Source organism: Halyomorpha halys, unplaced genomic scaffold (genome assembly GCF_000696795.3).
Source record: "Halyomorpha halys isolate HHAL.00 unplaced genomic scaffold, Hhal_1.1 Scaffold708.1, whole genome shotgun sequence".
In the NCBI taxonomy this organism is placed as follows: domain Eukaryota; kingdom Metazoa; phylum Arthropoda; class Insecta; order Hemiptera; family Pentatomidae; genus Halyomorpha; species Halyomorpha halys.
Genome location: NW_027113783.1, coordinates 425,983 through 446,397, shown reverse-complemented (window position 1 = coordinate 446,397; position 20,415 = coordinate 425,983). Strand labels below are relative to the sequence as shown.

The window sequence follows — 20,415 nt, the reverse complement described above, 5'->3', positions numbered from 1 at the left end:
ACATGTTTAGAGAAATAATCCCTCATAGTGGACATATATATATAGGTACTAACAGGTATATTGGGCTTATGAAATATAAGTTCCTATAGTTTGAGGCAAATGAAGGAAAAACAATTTTTATTAAAAAAGACTTCCCTAATCTTCAATAGTTTTCTCCCAACAGACAAAAAGGATTTTACCCCTTGTTTGAAGAAACGATTTGGGTTTGAATCGATAAAACTTAGAAATGAAAAATTTTCCTTGTTTTCATTTTTAAATATACATTATTTATTGGCTATCAAATATTTTATTCGTTAGATAGTGAAAAAAAAGTTAACAACTAAATTTTGGCATCGAAGGGATTTGTTTATTTTTAAAGGACACCTATTATTTCTCAAATTATAGTTACCAAGTATACAAAGTATATTAATACTTAATGTGTAAAAAAGTTTATTTTTAATTTAAGAGGTGTCCATTCCTCGACAAGATCATTTATTATCCGTTCTCCTCTCCCCTTAAGAAAATTTATTGCCCCCCTCACTCATGCATTAAAATAGATTCATGTGTTTTGCTCTTTGTTTATAACTATAAAACAGATTTAGGTGTGTTAGTTTTTTTTTCTCGTTTCCTGAATTGAAAATCGATTAAAACGTATGGTTCCCTCCGGAAATTCGTAACCTCGTAAAAATGTAGTTGCTCCAAACATTTTGATGTTTCAACTTGAGCACCTCTAGTAGTCCCTCAGATAAAGGCCTACAATTCTGTCTAACAGGTGTTGTTTTTTCCCCCACGCACATGAGTAAGGCTAAAATTTCTACTTAGATTCGGGATTCCAACCCAAATTTAATTACTGCATATACACAAAGTTTCTTTTTTTTTTCATCATTATCTATTATCACTATATAAACTTTCTATTTATTCAGGAAATTCCATGGTATTCTGGGTTCCACTTGTCTTAGTCTTTAGAGTTGGATGTTTCACTGAAGTACGTTACTAGATTTTATGAATTTAAGAATACTCTTAGAGGAAAAAAGCTGTGCAGGTGAGCGGGATAACTCGCCGTTCCTTATTGTTATAACTTGGCAAGTTGATAGCGACACCGTCTAAATCCTAAACAAAAAGAGACAGTGGCCAAAAAGATTTTATTATAATTTCTTTTTCTATTTCAATATTGCAGATTGTTGCCAATTCACACAAAAATGTCATAGAAAATAGAACATCAACAATGTTCCGGAGTAAACCTGTAGCTAGCTCTTCAGAAATAACCTGTTACGAAAATAGATTTAAACTAACATTACGGACTGTGAAGCTGAAGTTATATATTGCATCACACCGGCAAACTTCTATAGATTTATAATGGATTTTTTTTTATTATTAAAAATGTGTCATATCTAACACTACGGAATGTATGTATGAGATGTGTCTCGTATTTTAATGCGGGAAAATAAAATAGAGAATATTATAATGCTATATTTTTAAACTAATACGTAGCACCAGGAAAAAAAAATATGGACATAATCCCTTCCAAAAAAAGTTCAATGTGTAACCATGTAGCTGTCAAATCCTAACTTTTTAAAGAGCAAAAAAATATTTTAAAATATATTTGTATCATACTGGGTTATTTTTTAAAAGAGTATGTAACTAACAAGATATATACTACCCTGTACTATAAATTGTGAAAAATCGTTGTTCATAAATTCTAAGAAATAAAAATAAATGATTAAGTGAATTTTATAAGTGATTTGATAAAATCTAACCGTTTTACAGTTTTTTCGACGATACTTTGGTATATAGAAGTCTAGAAAAAATAATCCACCATTTTTTTAGGTTTAAATAATTAAACATTTACATAAATGTATATTTAATTTTTTCAATACGATCCAATGGATGTTAAAACGCAAATTGAAGTTTAGCGTATAGAGATATATGGAAGTTCAATATATTCCTTGATGGAATGTATTCACATTGTTCGTTTTACGTTAATACTTGAATTTATTGTTAATCTTTAGCAGTTCATGCGGCCATATAGGAAGGAATTATAAATATCAAACTGACAAATTATCCGAAGGAAACACAGACAAATAGTCCCTTGTAATGGAAATGCTTTTTTCATCGTATACTTGGCCAAACCAGTCGGAAGCTATGCCAAACCCTATAATGCCAATGTCATTCCGTTGATCTTTAGAAATATTTTAACTCTTTTTAGATGGCTTGGTCGTTGGTTTCTGGTTTTACGGCCAAACCATTGATTATTTGATTAAATTTTTAATGTTTATTATTAGTAATATGTAGGAGAATATTATATATGTAAATCTCGGCAAATTTTCTGTGAATTTGTTAGTGTGCTATGTTAATAATCTAAGGCAGTTGTATTTTTCATAGAATACGATAGAAAACATTTTAAGTATAAATGTAGAAATTAACATGAATTAAAGTATGTAGTATGAACAATTTTGTGGCAGATTGTAATATTTATCAATAAATAAAATAAAATAATATGTATATCAACTGAAAATAACAAGTATGAACAATATAGAAAAAAACCTGGAATAAAATATATTTCCATATACTTTTTTTGAAAAGTAATCATGATATATTATTTTTCTTATTCAATATTAACCTGAAGTTATTCTTATTATAAACTAATGGTGGCATGATTCTGCAACAATTAATGGCACTATGATCATAAAAATCTACTCATGCTATTTCTTCTTTTTTTTATGCTTCTTAAAGAAAGAAATGTTTCGTAGTTAAAATTAATTTGAACAAAATAAATCTTATTTTTTTAAAAGTTTGTTCTTATATTTTCTTTTTATCTGTATTCTTTTCAGATCAAAGAAAAAACATTAAATTTCTTAATGAGTAGTTAACCAATTTATGATATTTTTAAACATGAATTTGTTATAAGTATTTTATTTTTTTCCTTTTTATATTATGCTGTACTTTTATATCAAGTCATTTTTTCTTGGTGTTTTTTTTTTTTTTTTTTTACATGTATAATATATTAATCTATAATACCCACAAGATTCATTCATAATAAACATATATCACCACCCAAATTATAATAAACGTTTATTTTTTTCATCCATGTTTTGAGCAGTATTTATCATACAGGTACGTATAAGTATAGAATAGGACTGTTATAAATAAAATTTTGAAAATTGTATTATTATATAGTTTTATTTTAAATAATTTGGGTTAAATATAGTCCTAATAATAATTAAAAATGAATCCCACAAAAAAAAAATAACAAAACAATTCATACTTAAATTTGCAATTAAGACTAATTATTTTTATTTAAATTTTTTTTTTCAAATTGTTCTAGAAAGAATAAAATTATTTTACATAAAAAGTAAATAGTTGAGTAATTATTCCAAATTAGCACTAATAGTACAATAATTTTTAATTTTTCATGACGGAGCCATGCCATGCCACAACTTTTAAGTTCTTAAAGTTTCCTAAGTAAAATAAGTCGACATATTAAGACTCGTCGAACTATAAAAAGACTCAGAGACGTCACTATGGAGGTGATAAAGAAATACTCAAAACTAAAAGTTGGTAAATTTGAGAGAAGCTATTTAATGCTGCGAAAATTTTAAATCAATACCTTTGATGTTAAGAAACCTACATTTTATAGATAAAACACTGTTTTTGAATAGGAAAGAAAATTATTACTGTCAAGTGTTGTCATTCATAATAGGTAAGTAGAAAGTTCAAACGCAAAAGTGTAGGGAAAATTGAAATAGTTCATAATATTGTTGGGACATTTAAAATGTTTTAATGTAATTATGTATTAATATAAAATGGAAATTCCGGTCAAAATTTTTGATAAATTTAAGATTCTATCCTTACCAACAGATTGTTTTAGTATGGCTTCTGAATGGACTTTAATTTAGTTCATCCTCAGAACTTATACTACTTTTACCACTCTCCTTGGAAACAATACAGACGTAGGGGCCGTAAAAAAAGAAATAACAGATATACGGCAATTACTTATCGAAATTATGTAAAAAGTTCTGAATCACTTTTCGAGAATCTCAATTAGTGAATGACTCCTTTATATGGGACGATTAATTGATACCTGACTTCCCCTTCCTCACTAATAGGCCAAGGGGCTAACGTTTCGGCCTCACTAACAAATATAACCCAATGACGGGACCCTCAGATAATTACGCGAGTATTTCTGTGGTGTTCCAGCCTTGAGCCATCTTCCAAATATAACCCACTTATACTCTCCCTCTTTAATCGTCCAAAATTTTCTGAGGCGGAATAATTTACTCAGTGTTACGAAAATAATCGAATTTTTCTTGAAACTTTAGTCAAAACTAACAGTTTTCCGGTATGATTGGCATGAGGCCAATACTTCCCAGATAGTTTTATTTAGAAAACGTTTTACATTTCCGCTAATTTATTCCGAAATAAATCGGTGCTGATGACAATAAGCGACGAATCGCAGATAGGAAGTTTAAAACGTTTCGTAAGAATAAATCTTTCGTTGTTTGTACAATTTGTTTCATTATAATCTTTAAGCAAAAATATTAGGGGTATTAATTATGTTTTGTTAAATGTAAAATGTTTTGCCATGTTAAATGTTGTAAGTATAGTATTGTGAGAAGCCCTATTTAAAGCCATGTTAATTGGTAAATGTATAAGAGCTCCTAGCGGATTTTCTGAGCAGCTTGTTAAGTAACCTTTCCTTCCAAAACTTCATGTTATTGGTTACTTCTAAGTTTTGATTAAAGTAATTTATTACAACATGCCTAAAATAAGTTAAAAGTAGAAGTGTAAAAGTTTGGCTACTGATTGTCTTTTTTAAAAATTCCAAAACACAAGACAAAAGAAAAAAAATACACAAACTACGAGTAAGTAACCTAACACGACAATAAACAAAACGGTGACAAGCTCAGCTGGTCTTTTTCGTGACGACATTCTCCATTTAACAGACCTAGTAAAAGACTCTTAGCCATGTTACATGTTATATCGTTCTAACATGGTAAAAGAAGAAAATATTCCTACATTTAACATAAGCTTTTCCATTCAACAAGCATTAACATGTTAAACTAAAGATCATGAATACCTCTATTGTTAATTTCATGAAACATTTACTCGAAATTTTATTTTGTTAACTGATTATTGCTTCTTGTCACAGACAGAAGAATGTTGTGGTGCTATCGTCTCTCTATCATGCAGGACTCATTTCCTTTTCCGTAACTCAGCAGATATCTCCTTGTCTATATTTGCCCCGTTTCATATAGTTTCAGCTTTTAAAAGAATTGGTTTTTGTGAAATTAAGATGAATCACATGATCAGCAACATTTACTCAGGTTTAGAATTTCCTATCTATTGATATAAAACGATTAATAAAATAAACATTGGCATCCGGTCGAAAAATATAACTGAACTTTTATGGACTGAAGTTTTTGACATAACCGGCTTAAGAACGATTACGTACATTGTTGAAAGAATCTTTATTAACCTTGGATTGTTAGGAGGATAATGTTGGCATTATGTTATGGCAAGTGGTTACAAGTTGTAAGTAAAGAATTAGTAAATAAAACATTTAAGCATTGTAAAAGTTTTCATTTCGACAGTTACCATATTTTACGACCGAACACTTTTTTTTTTTTTTTTTTTTTTTTACCTCCTGCCAAGCATTACTTCATGGAGCAGAAGGACTAAATACATACTTCTTCTCTGGACATCTTATTTAAGCTAAACCGTTGCCTAACCTCTCCTTTCTCGCACTTTTATTCTGAGCTATCTGCCGCTTTGCGCTGCATAGTCTGCTACAGCACTTTAATTCTACCAAGTCATCATGAAAGCGACTAAGTTTTCAAGGACCGATTACTTTCTTCAGTCTAGATCTGGGTGTGAACAACCTAGCTCAAAAAACGAAAAGCCGTACGGAACTGAAATTACATATTTAGGACAGGTACATGTCTGGGATGTAACTGCAATTTTTTCGATAAAATCGATTGATACAAAGTACTATTTCATAGAATCGATTATTCATTTTTTTTCAATTTTCTCGAAAACAATGTTAAAATTTTAATTAAACTCGGTATTTCAACGGACGAATGGTCTTTAGTATCAGATAGGTTTTGTTCTCACTGAAATAGTCTGACAGCGCTTAAATTATTATTTTTCAAAAAGTCTTCCTCTAAAGCATCTATAATTTTGTTATTAAAAGAAAAAAAAAACAGTTTTCATCGTAATCAACATTAAACCATGGATAAATACTGAATATTATTTATAACTAAAAGAGGAAAAAGGAAAACCGGAAGCATCCGATTCAGACGGGAAGACCATAATTTCCCCGTCTGCATTGCAGCTTCGTTATCTTAGTTGAACTGTTGTATTTTTGGCAGGAACAAAAATCCACCTCGATAAACAATAAAATTCAAATTTTTATAGCAACAGAAACAAAAATTGTTATAATTTTTGGCTTCCTGGAGAATCTTAAGATTTATTTTTTCTGAAAATCATACTTGCGGACGTATGTAGGGTGGAAAGTGTGTGATGCGAGCACCGGACCGGAGTTTTGGTTTGACTGTCATTCCGACAATTTATCAGGGTCCCTTATATATTACATACAATTCTACAATTTATCAGGGTCCCTTATAGGGTCCCTTATATACTACATACAATTCTGCAATTTATCAGGGTCCCTTATATATTACATACAATTCTACAATTTATCAGGGTCCCTTATATATTACATACAATTCTACAATTTATCAGGGTCCCTTATATATTACATACAATTCTACAATTTATCAGGGTCCCTTATATATTACATACAATTCTACAATTACCTAGTTGATCGGAACTATTTTAAACAAATTCAGCATCATCCACATTCTCATTGCAACGACTCCAGTCATGCGCCTTGGGAAGTATGTTATTATACCTTTTGTTTTCATAATTGTAGGATGTTATTGGTGAATTAGACGATTCCAGATGAATCCAAATCGTTAGAAATATCCTAAAACTTATTAATCATTTATGTCTACAACAAATGTCACTAAAATTACTAAGTTATAATAATGAATTTTAAATTAATTAAAATTTGTTGTTCGTGACATACCAACAAAACTCTTTCTAATCCTGTTTGCAAGAACGTTAATAAGCTAAATGAATTTTTAACTAAACAAAATTCTAAAGATGATTAAATATTTTTTATTGGTTTAAAAATGGTAATATTCAAGTATTCAACTGGTACATTAGTTTATTGAGCAATTATATTTTATGTAATTAAATTTATTTGATTTATTTATTAGGATAAAATTATTGTTTCTATTATTATAAAAATACAATAATGAGTATTAAAACAGACTGATGGGTTGGCAATATGAAGTTCGCTTTTAGAGGATTGATGATGACAATAATAGGGAATGGAATTATCAAGTTGTTTAGAGGAAAAACATTAAAATCACAATCAATACTCGCATTCAGAAAATAATGTATTATACTATTATTTGTTTTACTGGCCAAAATAAATCCATATTTTCCTAGTTATTATTTAATTATTCAATTCAATCAGTTCAGTTATTATTGAAGAGAAATTATACATGTTTCAAGGAGTGTAGGGGCTCTACAAGGTTTGTAAACATTCTAGCGTATATTGCGCCTGAAAAAGAAGCATTAATAGTGTAACCCATGATAAGATTCGAAACGAATGATCAGGACCAGCGTGACAAGATACAGGCAGAGAAAAAGAATATTTATACAAAATGTATTCCTTACTTACAGCAAAAGTATACAGAAGAATTTGGCTAAAGATGATTTTCGGTGAAAGGAATTTGTTTCGGAAGTAGAGTCCTCTTAAAAAAAGAAGTTTTTTGGATGTTGAGAGGAACCAATTTCAGAGCCTGGCGCAAACCATTATTCTGGACTCACGGAGATTCCTACATCATTATTCATATTTTAGATCTTGGTTGGGTATGGTCAACTCTAAGAGTAGAGGAGGGTGGAATAAATGTATTCGAGTAGTAACAACTCTATCATCACTTTTAATATTGTCGATTGTCTAACTGTCAGTATGCTGTGTATATTAGTAGTTCAACACGTTTGAGCAGATTCTTGCACTTTTTTCCGAATTTCTCTAAATACAGATTTCTTAAATATGTTTAATTAAGCTGAATTTATTGTTTTATATCAATGCTTATTTTCATTACTATATTCAAAAATATTTACCTATGTAATTTATAAAATTTATTTTCTTCTGTTGCAGATGAGGCGTTCGTGACGTTGGCTACCAATGACACCTACGGGCTGGGTGCATTGGTACTGGGCAGGTCACTCAGGAGGGTCGCAACCTCGAAGCAGACCGTAGTTCTTATTACAACGGACGTCTCTCAGAAGATGAAGTAAGTGGTGTCAGATTGATATTGGTATTCGAAAGATAAATCAGTTGGCAATATAAAAGCCTCTTTCACTTTGCTGTACATGCAGATAAGTGTGATAGTATTAATCAATAAGTATTGCGCGCTTTTGATACAGCATGAATCACTCCTAATCAATGTTGTGTAAGAAGGAGTGAATTATTTTGCTTTTAATAGGAATATCAAAATTTTGACTCTTTATTTTCGCCGAAAAACAATAAAATGATAGAACGTTTGTTTTAACTTAGAATATTGAAAAAGCTATTAAAATCTCTAAAGAGGACGAAAGTAAATTGAAGATACTTGTTTTTTCCCTCTTGTCAGAACTCCTTTTTATAATAAACAAGAACGGACGTAAATAATCAAGAATGAAGAACACGAATTTAAAATTGATATAAGAAAGAACAGAAAAAATAAATAGATTTCTCAAGTCGTATTGGCAGATTTTAGGTAGTTTTTAATCGCAGATTGTGACACAATACACGCCAAAAATAGGATTAAGCGGGAGACGATGGACAAAGGTTAAATATTTACGTTCGAGAAAGCTAGTCTTTGGTTGTAGAGCTATAATAGTAGCGTTCTAAAAGCTATATCAGGTCATTTATGAAATGATATAGCCTATTATTTATGCAATAAATTAAAATCATTACAAAATACAATATAAACATTTAAAGAAGATGGAGAGCAAAAAACTAAGTAATAAATTTATATACATAATAGTTGACAAAACATTAGCTTCTATCAATTTTCTTTCCATCTTTCTGTATCCTTTCCTGCATAGGGCTTCCCTTTCGGGAGTAATAGTCAGCACTTCTCGGGGTGCCCCGCCCTATTGGGAGGCGAGTTCTTTCCATTTCTTCTTCCCGACATCCTAGTCCATTGCAGCTCTCCACCCGAGGGGTCCTACCATCCTCTTGAACATATCGCTCCATCTTTTCTATTGACGTCCTCTTCTATTTTGAAGGTTGTATGGAGTCCATTCTGTGACAATTTTAGACCATCTGTCATCTTAGCATCCAATGGACGTTTATAAAAAAGTTTTAAAATAATTTGTTAACAATCTTGTTGGATATAGCCCATTCCCTGTTTCATCAACCCCATGTCACGTCAGTTGTATTTTGAGCCGGAAGACCTTGACCTAAGAAAGGATACCATAGAAATTTTTTTTTTCTCCTTTGGTTTGTGTGGTCCCATTCATTTATTTCCGATGATACAGAAGAAATTGGTTAGTATTATCATAAGATAGTTTTTTATCTCTAGCAATATTAACATTTTGATAATTTCTCTCCGTGCCTAACATTGAACATACATGGCTTCTTACAAAGCACATAGGTATGTTCAATGTATTCAGTATTAAGTAATGCAGGGCTTTTTTATCAAATAATATGTTCAGCCTTTTGTTCTTTCTCAAAAAATTGTGCTCAAAACATCTAAATAAAATAAGCAGAATGCTTTCTATATTCACTTTTGTTATAAAGTTAACATTAAAGGTTGATTCTTCTCGAGAAAAATAATTATTAACCCCAAGATAGTGACTAAGCTTGCATATTTTTGCTTGAAATTGCTTATTTCAGATCTAGATAACGCCACTATTTGGGTCCTGCCGAGAAATTAGAGATAAAAAAAAATAGAAAATCAATTAACAAATACTGCAGCTCGTATAAAAACGTTTAGGCAAAAACCAAATATTTGAGAAATAGATTTAAAACTCTTTTAACAATATATAGCATAATGCTATGTTTTATTACCGGTAGTTACTGTAAATTGAAACAATTACTTAATATTATAAAAAAATGTTTTCCAAGTTCAATGTTCAGTATAGTTTCCTCACTATTTCTAAATTTCTCTAAATAGATTCACCAACTATGTAATTTTCATGAAATGTTGCTTTTTAAAAAATTGTTACTGAGAACTATTGAACGTAAATTGCTCTTTTTTGGGCTCATGTTTTAGCTAATTTACTCTTCTTCAATCAGTGTTCTATTAGGTTTTCTAGTGTCGGTAGTTTTAAAGATATACCAAATGAAAATTAATTTTTTTTTAATGTTTTGAAACAACTGCCATTTTTAATATCCCCTAACTGTACTCGGCAGTCTCATCAATTTTGATTGCAGTATAGCTTTGACTGTATGTATAGTTTTCATTAAAGTAATTAAAAATTTTGGGTTAAATAACTGATTTTTTTTTACTAAGCATTTGTACGTGTTGTGCGAGTTGAGATCGTTGAAATAGCTTAGGAGTTCTGATTGATAGTCAAGGAATTTAAGATGTATGAGGTTTCCAGGAAAAGTTTTGGTCAAAAGTAATTCCTAAGGTTTTGAGAGAGGAGTTAAAAGTGATGATCACCTCTTCACTTTTAGCTCACCACATTTATGTTTAAGGTTTTATAAAGTATATTGAATGCAATCTCTCTATTTAAAATAATTAGAATTCAAATATTTATTTGATATATTATAATTATTATTTCAGTTTCTTTAGAAGTTATTGTATACTATCATATTTCAGAGAGGAGTTGGGACATGTATTTAACTTGGTAGTGACCGTGGATACCTTGGACAGCGGAGATGCAGCTCACTTGGCCCTTATGTCCAGGCCGGAGTTGGGAGTTACGTTTACCAAACTGCACGCATGGCGGCTAGTACAGTTCTCCAAGTGTGTTTTTCTTGATGCAGACACACTGGTAACTACATTTATCAATTCTTGATAAAAATTGTTTGTTTAAACTTTCAATGGTTATTGTTTTAACAAATATTGTTTAAAACTTTAATGGAATCATATTACTTCATTATTGGAATTCTATTCCATTAAATTATCCTCGTAAGGACCACAAGATAATGGTAGTCATTTATTTACATGCATGCCTTATATATAAAAGATATATAATAATAATAATAATAATAATAAACTTATTGATGTTGGGATTCCCAACGATAATAATATAAGCTCCACTGTGGGAGAAAAACTGAGGAAATACCGGGAATTGGCGATAGAATTGAAAGAAATATATAAATTGGAAGGTGTTACCACTACTCCATTCATAATATCAACGAATGGTCTCATACCAAAATCAACAGTGGCAGGCATGAATGGTTTGGGGGTGCCTATGGGTGTGCTGAGAGAGGCTCAACAGTCAGTTCTCTTAGACACTGCACGTGCGAACATTTTTAAATATTTGAGAAAAAAAAAATAAATGAATAAAATATTAAGATGGTTGGACTTCTAGGTCCCCCACCTCAGATATTCACCCACAATAGCGAGAAGAACCGGATAATAATGATACTTTATTTATTCTGGGACGAGTCCTTTACAATAATACAGAGAAATCAATATATGAGGGCTGAGAAGCCTCAGAGATACTTAAACAAAAAATACAAAGAAATATAAACAGTCATTATAAAAAATAATTATAGGTTACTTTCTCACTTTTATCAGTTGAACAATAAAAAAAAAAAAATGAATAAATAAAAAAGAGAAAAGAAAACGATGTAAAAATAATTAAAAATGATATAATAGTTAACATAAATATTTACAATTATGTTAATTTACAATTTTATGGGGTCTGAATGGATAAGAAATGATTGAACAGGCGGGATTTAAAGGTTGGGAGGGTATTGGGGCGACGGATGTTTGAAGGGATGGAGTTCCATAAGGATGAGGCTCGGATAGCAGCGGTTCGGTGGGCCCTTGTGTATATAGATATAAAAAATAGAAACTACAATATATCACAGAAGATAAGCAGTTTGGCGGTCAAAAACAGTAAAACGGCATGACACCAACTTTTTATTATTAAGTATGACTAAGCTAAGAAAATGCTAAAAAAAGATATTTATGAATCTACTTAGCTTACCTAACAAGAAGTTTACCACATTTAAATCTATGCGCACTGACTACTGATGTGAATATTCTTCCTTAAGTTTCCTGATCAATCTAGGTCGAAGCTAATTTGTTTCCATTAGGTGATGGTAATACAAAGTTTCAATTTATTTATAATATAAAATATTTAATTAATAATTATATTTTAGCAAATTTTTGAATTTATTCCGAGGAAAAATATTCAATAAAACAAAAACTTTCCTTATCATTTGTGCTTTGGGTGTCTAACATGTCCTCAACATCATTATGGAAATGTATGCTAGAGTAGTAAATCTCGGACAGACAAATTTTCACTATTATAGGTTGATGGTTGTATAAAAGAAACAATCGAAAAACTCTTTAGAATCGATTTATATCTTTCAAATTCACGATACTAAAGTAATCATCAAGGTGATTTTTTGCCCCACACAATCCATTCGGAACGCCAAATGGAAGCATTTTTTAATTTTACTTAAATTAATTCCATATTTTTTTAAATAATTTATTTCTTGTTATTTATTTACAACTGTATAAAAATATATACAACAAGAAAATTAGCTCTTAGAGATAAAATGAAATGATACAAACAAGTGTAGAATCTACCCATTGATAGAACTCCAGTAACATTTCTAGAGGAGATCTCGAGACCATCTCTTTTCAGACGCCTAAGAGGATTATTCGGTAATGAAGAAGCCAGGTTAGGAGAGTAGGTTTAGAGGTTGGGAAGTTTATTATGAAAGGATTGGTATCTGGTTTTGGCCAAATCGTCAACATACGGAACATTGAGGTTCTAATGGATAACTTGATTTGTGACAAAGTAAGGAGCATTGAGGATTTTGCGAAGGATTTTGAATTGTAAAGATTGGATACGGGAGGAATTCGATGGTTTGGTGGAGCCTTAAAGCTCAACTCCGTATGTTCAGATTGGCATTATTATAGTCATATAAATGAGTCTTTTGTAATGGATTGGAAGTCTATACCGTTTGTCTAGTAAGTCGACGAACATAATACTGTCTTTTTAGTCTTGTATGAGAATTCCATAAAGATGTAGTCCTAAGTAACGGATCTGTTCGACAGGAATAAGTGGGGTATAATTAAAGGCGAATGTGGGGCAGAAGGAATCCCATAATTAAATTAATTACAGCCATCGAAATGCCCTCTAAATGTCTTACAAATACTAAATTTATGTGGCATCTTATATTTATCCTGGTATCCATGTTGTTTCCCAAAATATGCTTATTCAACAGTCGTACACATTCCTTGTTTGTTCTCCATCTCCCAATTGAAGGGGTAAGTATGAAGGGGCTATGTAATATTTTTTTTTAATCTTTAGTGTGCATGAAGGTGCCTGTTTAGCTAGTGTGAGGTAATCTAACCTCAAAATCCAATTAATAACTGAGATACCTAGATGTAGGATGGGCTGTGTACACTTCAAAAAATAACAAGCTCCAAAAAAAAAATAAATAAAAAATTGAACTTTGTTTTCTTAAAATTTACTATTAGAAACATAACCCATTAAATTATAAAACAGCAACTTTTCTCTGCGATCTAATGAAAGTAACTATTATTTCAAACTTTTACTTTTTACCAGTCATAATGTATACTGCTAATTGAAATTAATAATTTTGTCCATCTTTCTTCTTCACATTTACAATATGTCATACTGAGCATTCATCCATGAAATGTTCATGAACGCTCCTCCTTTTTACATATATTTTATTATCATACATGTAGTGCGGTTTTAAAGGTCTCTGATAGATTATACTTTACTTTATACTCTTTCTATAATAGTTCTTAATTTTAAAACATAGTTCATGTATTCTCATTTACTAGATATGCTTTCATAAACCGTGGTCTAAATTTTATACTGACGTTGCCTCAGGTAGTTCAGAATTGTGATGAACTTTTTGAGAGAGAAGAACTGTCTGCAGCTCCCGATCCAGGGTGGCCCGATTGCTTCAACTCGGGAGTCTTTGTCTTTGTCCCTTCAGAAGCGACATTCAAAGCCCTACTGGACTTCGCCGTAGCACATGGAAGCTTTGATGGTAAGTTTAACAACGCTAATTCCTGCTTACAAATGTAAGGAAAAAAGTGAAATAATAACAATCATAAATCTTCTATTTCTAAGCCAGAAAATATAGGTTGTGATTAAAATGCTACCGAACATTATGAAATCCTGACGTACAGCCCTCCCTAGATAATGCATTTGATCTACTCCGAAAAAGCAATGTTTTTGAGGACGAATTATGCCGATTTCTTGTTACAAACGAAATTACAGTTTTTCTGGGTACCAAAAAAGATGCACAATGTCGACTCATTAACAAATAATATTGGTTTGTTTCACTTGAGTTTATCTCAACTAAAAATGAACTTCATAATAAAAATTTCAAATAAATCAAACAACTTTTGATTTTATCACAGTTTACCTTTATTTTCTATGTACTATTTTAAATATATAAGAAACTCAAACCTTTATTCTTGTGATTGTTTTTAATTTCGCCTGTATATCTCGTTTTTTTATTAATAATATTATAGTAATTATTTTTAATAATATATTCTACAATGTTAGTTATTATAATATGTATATATTTATTGAGTAGTAATAAATATATGTATTTATTATCATATATATATGAGCGAGTAGTTCAGTGATAAGGCACTGTGCTAGGCAGATAATTATTTCCTGATTCATTGTAGCCATGAGCCAGCAACGTGGGTCCTCCGAGGTCCACCCAGCCTCATGAAGTGGCCTACCCTTAATTAGGTAAAAATCTGACGGTCGAGCGTGATTCTGACTAAATTACCTTCTTGCACAACCGCTAGTCTAGTAACAGTACTTCCTTATTAAGTACTGCACCCTTGACCCTTCATGCGTCATAAATACTTTGAATGTTATTTATAAATGTAACTATGTTTATCCCATATAAATAAATAAATAGCATTCTTTAAAATGTAATCAGAAGGAAAATAATGAGTGTAATAAAAAGATTAAAAAAGAAGGGCCTAGAGTTAAAAAAATATATAATTGAACAAATAAAGTTTTATCAGGTTTACATTACAAAGAATAATCAACGTCTTCCAGGTGGCGACCAGGGCCTTCTAAACATGTTCTTCAGCGACTGGGCTACAGGAGATATCCGCAAACATTTACCTTTTATTTATAACGTGGTATCCTCGACAACATACTCTTACCTTCCTGCATTAAAGCAGTAAGTATTTTATCTGTACTAGAAATATTATAATGTAACAATAATAATATAATAATATAAATTAATAATTTTTATTTAAACAATTGAAATTTTATTCAGAGAGAATTCATAGTACACAATTTATTCGTCAAAAAGAACAAGCAAAATATACAGTATATTGTTCACGCATAGTATTGCTTTTTCATATTCATCGTATTTATATCCTTAATAGTCACATAATGTAAGTGATAAAAAACAAATATAGACATTTAAAAAAAAAACCAAAATAATATTATTAATTATTGTTTTATAATTTCAAAATGAGGTAATAAAAAGCAGAATGACGATTAAAAAAAAAAGACTGAGCTGTTAAATGCGTCAATTTTAGGGTAAAAAACAATTTTTTATTAATTTGTATCGGAAACAAAAGTATTTCTTGAAAATATTTAAACCAGTTCATAACTTTCTGGCCATCAAAATACGTTTTTTAATTTATAGCTTCTGGTTCGTAAATTACTATGTGAGTGATTCCTATGCTATATTTGACTCATTAGTTCATTTAATATAATTTTGTTTATTAATGGGTAAAAATTTTATAAAGTTGATTATTAACTAATTTAATTCATAAAAGAATATTTAAAGGAACTAGGACTCTCTCCCTGATTGCTTATCGTGAAAATTATTTTTTTTTTCTATGGCCACGTATTTCTCAAAAACTATCAATCCAATTAAATCACTCTTTTTAATATTTTTAAAAATATTTTGACATTTATAGTAATGAAAAACATTAGCATAATGATCGGCTAATAATGTAAACATATTTACATTAAATTCTAGCCTATCCTTATTTATAAAAGTGAGCAGATAATAATTATTTTGCACTAGAATTTCAGAGCAATAGTAGAACAAAACAACGAACACGTAAATCGGCCATGTTATTGCCTCAAAAAAAGGTTTTTGAAAATATAAATCTTAAAAGTCAAAAAGAAAGACGATTAACTTAGTCCATCAGAAAATGTATTTGTTGTTAACGGAAAAATAAAAAAATAACATATGTATAATAAATTATAAAAATATCAAGGTAGCGAGCAATATAATTTTTTAAAAAATTGGACGATAATCTTCATTGGAATATTAAAATATCTTTATTTCATTATTTGTTATTATTATTATTTTATTAGTCTGTGCACAATAAAAAAAAATTTAACTCTACTAGTATAAATAGATTTTTCCCTTAATCTGGTACACCTTTCTTATGCTATATCAAACCGATTATAGACTAAGAAAGGCTTCATCTAATCTACTATTAACAGCTGATGTAGCAAGATCAGATCAATAATGTTATATGACAATCATATCAGATTTGTTTAGAAATATTGCCAAAACGGGTTTTTATCAAAATTTATTTTTTCCATAGTTTAGGAAGTTCGGTGGCTATCATATTATTTTGATATCAGGGTATTTAATATTTCTTCATGTTTCAAATCCGTTTTCGTATTCATTCGTTTATCTAATCATATATTATTATTTTAAAGAGAAGAATGATGTTTGTTACCTGAAAAGATATAATAATTCATAATATATTTTCAGATTTGGAAGTCAAGTCAAGATCGCCCATTTCCTAGGTAATAACAAGCCCTGGCTAAGACAGAGCCAAGTAGGAACGTCGTCCCCCTACCAGCGAGCGTGGTGGAGTATCTTCAGGGAAGATGTTGCTGGCAGGCTCTCACAAGATATGGTATGTAAGATCTCCCGCAAAGGAAAGACCAAGTGTTCACAAAACGGTTGTTGATGTTGCTATGCACTTTTATACATCTTTTGTACCGATTCGGCAAAATGCTTTCCTAAAACAGTACTTCTTTTTATCTGTGTGTCACAAATCGCAAATGCATGGTGTTTTTAAAATCTTCTTTGTGTGCTATTCATTGTAAATTTGTTATTTAGTTTTAAAATTTCTTTATCAATAAATATTAAAATCGAGTAATTATTATTTGTACTTCAGACACCAATATCGCTTAATTTGTTTAAGCTTATTATAAATTATTTTAAATTTAATTGAATGGTAGAGTCGAATTTTTTATAAGGTAAATAACAAACAGCCTAAAACAAGGATAAGTTTTGTGTGAGTGATGACTAAACTTCTGTAATATAAGATTTTTTTCATCTCTTTCCTCAACTTTCGGACTTCCGGAGCTAGACTCGTACGAATTAATTACAATATTTATTAACATCAAACGTTAATAAAAGTGGTAATACCCTATAATGACAACCTCCTCCACTTCCAACTAACCTCTGTCTTTTGATAAATTATCTAATTTATTTAAATATGAAGTAAAAATTAGAACATATTCCCGCATATTTTTGCAAGCTAAGCTTGCTCCAGATATAACCACATTCAGAATGAGTCCTTTTTTTTTTTTCATATTAATGGAACAGTCCTTCATTAAATGTCACAAATAATAATAATAACAATATAAGGAGGTTATGCTAATGGAGTGGAAGCAATAGTATAGAAACCGTCCCTGAGATAAGGCATGGAAACTAGTAATTTGTTAGTCACCAAGCCGTATCGACAGCTGATTATTGCTGGTCGGGAAAGGAACCGGTATTCTGAAGTATTACGGTTATTTTTCATTATAGCTATAAACAATTTATAATATTGCAATAGTGGTTGAATTACACTACCTATGCATTAGTGAGACCGAAATAGTTTATACGATTTTTCCAAGTAAATATATATTAACTGCAACTCACCTTTTATGTAACATATAATGAAAAACTATCTATAATAAAATATGCTAAGAATACTTTCTCTATTAGCTTGTGTGATTACTAATAGCTTTTGTGTATCTTTGTGCTAGTAATAATAGTTTAGAATGGCAACTTTACATGATTTATTTGTTTATCTGGTTATAGTTTGTGTATATACTTTAATTAACAAGAGCTTTAATAAATAGCTATTACCGCTTTTGAGTGGTCCAGCAAAATAAGATGAGTGTGAATCAATGCTTGCTTGTTTTATTTTATTTTATATTAGTTTTATACTATTAATTTTACGAACTTTAAATAAACAACCGAAGGTTTATCATTAGTTAATACTGAAGATAATCGTGATCCCGTCATAAAGATGGTAAGAAAACTATATTGTAGCCAAAAACCATGTATCACCTACTCAAGCTGCGTCTACAGTATATTCAAAATATGCTTTCAAAACACTTATAATTTTGTTGGAAATAATATTTTTATTTTATGTAATTTATAATATTACTTTTTACTAGTTTTTATCTTATAAATGTCACGCGATCGACATTCATAGGCGTAGTCTAAGGGGAGAGAAGGGGTGTGAGATGCATACTATGTTTGTACACTATGCAATATAAGGTGCGTTCCAGTGAGGTATGGGTAAATAAGAAAAATATATATTCAAAACTATTTTTTATTCTTTAAATCACTTATCAAGTTTTCGAGATATAGGCTCTTGAAAAAAATTAATTTCCTCGAGTTCCTAAATTCCAGACATTCGGTACCTAAAAAATTCGATTTTCCGACACTTGTTCAAGATATATTTTTACTTACATAAAATTTACTTTTATCAACTTCAATGTATAAGTTGTAATATTTGTTCGTATATATGAAAAAGCTGTTATAAAAATGTACAGTAAGACTGATAATTTAATTCTAATGTTTCACTTTCGTTTTTTTTTTTTTTTTTTGGTGGGCCAGGAAAATTTAGCATCAAAGAATAATATGACTTACCTTTTGCTAATCTATCAATAGCTCGCTGAGTACAACTCACTTAAGTACCTAGATGTACGGCTAATCTACGAACTTACGTAAAAACAACAATAATTATTTAAAGTGCCAAAAAAACTCACGCCCAGGGGAATTAAAGAAGATGGATAATTATTAACAATATATATTAATCCAAAGTAGCTACAGATAAAGACAGATTTAGAATCAACTTTGCTGCCTTAACATTAATGGGAAGACTGAGTTTGCGTCTCTATTACCAAGAAATTACAATTGGTGTATATTCTGACAAAGACAATGCGTCCGGTGACAAGTCTGAAACTAAGTCAAAATATACTGTACCGTGTGGGCAAGTACAGGTTATATCAGGTTGTCAGAATTCTAGGAATTTATGACCTTTGCAAATTCCCAGAATGCATTAAACAATTGCTAGTACTTTTATCTTCTACAATCGCTTTAAAGTTCGTAGTGCTCGGAGTTCCACCACAGACATTGCAGAGAGATCGACGATCAACCCAAATTGGTGTAAAGGAATATAGTTTTTTATATACCCGTCTTCTAAGTGAATTGTTTTAAATGATCAGCAAAAGTGAACTAAATCCTCAGAATTGAAGTTAAGTAGGAATCATTTTATAGAAGACGTTCAATAAATCCTTATTAGAGTACGTGCGCTCATAGACCAAATTCATATCGCACTACTAATTAGTTTATTTCATTATGGTAAAGGATGTGTGGAAGAGTAGGAGGTAGAAAACGCCAGGGTAGCGTTATCTAGTTTTTCCTTGCGACAGATGCAACGAAACTGTTATACGAATGCGACTAATGATTTTTTCTTAATTAATTCGCTTAATCATCTCTAGGATCACATTTCGTATTATTTAATTTTTACTCAGTATCTTAAGTTTATATCCCCTAGTTTAGTAATAAACACGATTTAATGTGTCATCATATTATTATGTTCAATATTTTAAGTGAATAACCGGTCAAGTAGACTAAGAAATGACTTATTGATCCACTGCGTCATAAAAGTTATTTTCATCGACGTGTATAGTGACTAATCAGAAAAAAAAAATTAGAAATATAAGTGTGGTGGCATGATTAACGTCTTCAGCGGCAATAGTTAACGTTTGCAAAGAGAGTATTTGAAATGGGTTTGCTACTGTCGAAATTCTTATTAACATTTCTATATCTTTAGTATATTTCTTTTAAATATATTTTTAATTATAATTCATTTAAAGTCACATTATTTTACATTTGTTTTA

The 20,415-nt window shown here is 30.3% G+C and overlaps 1 protein-coding gene across 1 annotated transcript in view; it reads left to right on the top strand.

Annotated features, from left to right (window-relative positions):
* The window catches only part of Gyg (Glycogenin), a gene marked incomplete in the record, with an annotated part of 65,407 nt that overhangs the window by 38,203 nt on the left and 6,789 nt on the right, over window positions 1-20,415 (top strand). Inside the window, 5 exon segments of the mRNA XM_067051120.1 lie at window positions 8,213-8,348; window positions 10,869-11,043; window positions 14,098-14,260; window positions 15,298-15,424; window positions 16,994-17,141. Of these exon segments, the coding sequence (XP_066907221.1) occupies window positions 8,213-8,348; window positions 10,869-11,043; window positions 14,098-14,260; window positions 15,298-15,424; window positions 16,994-17,141 (749 nt within the window).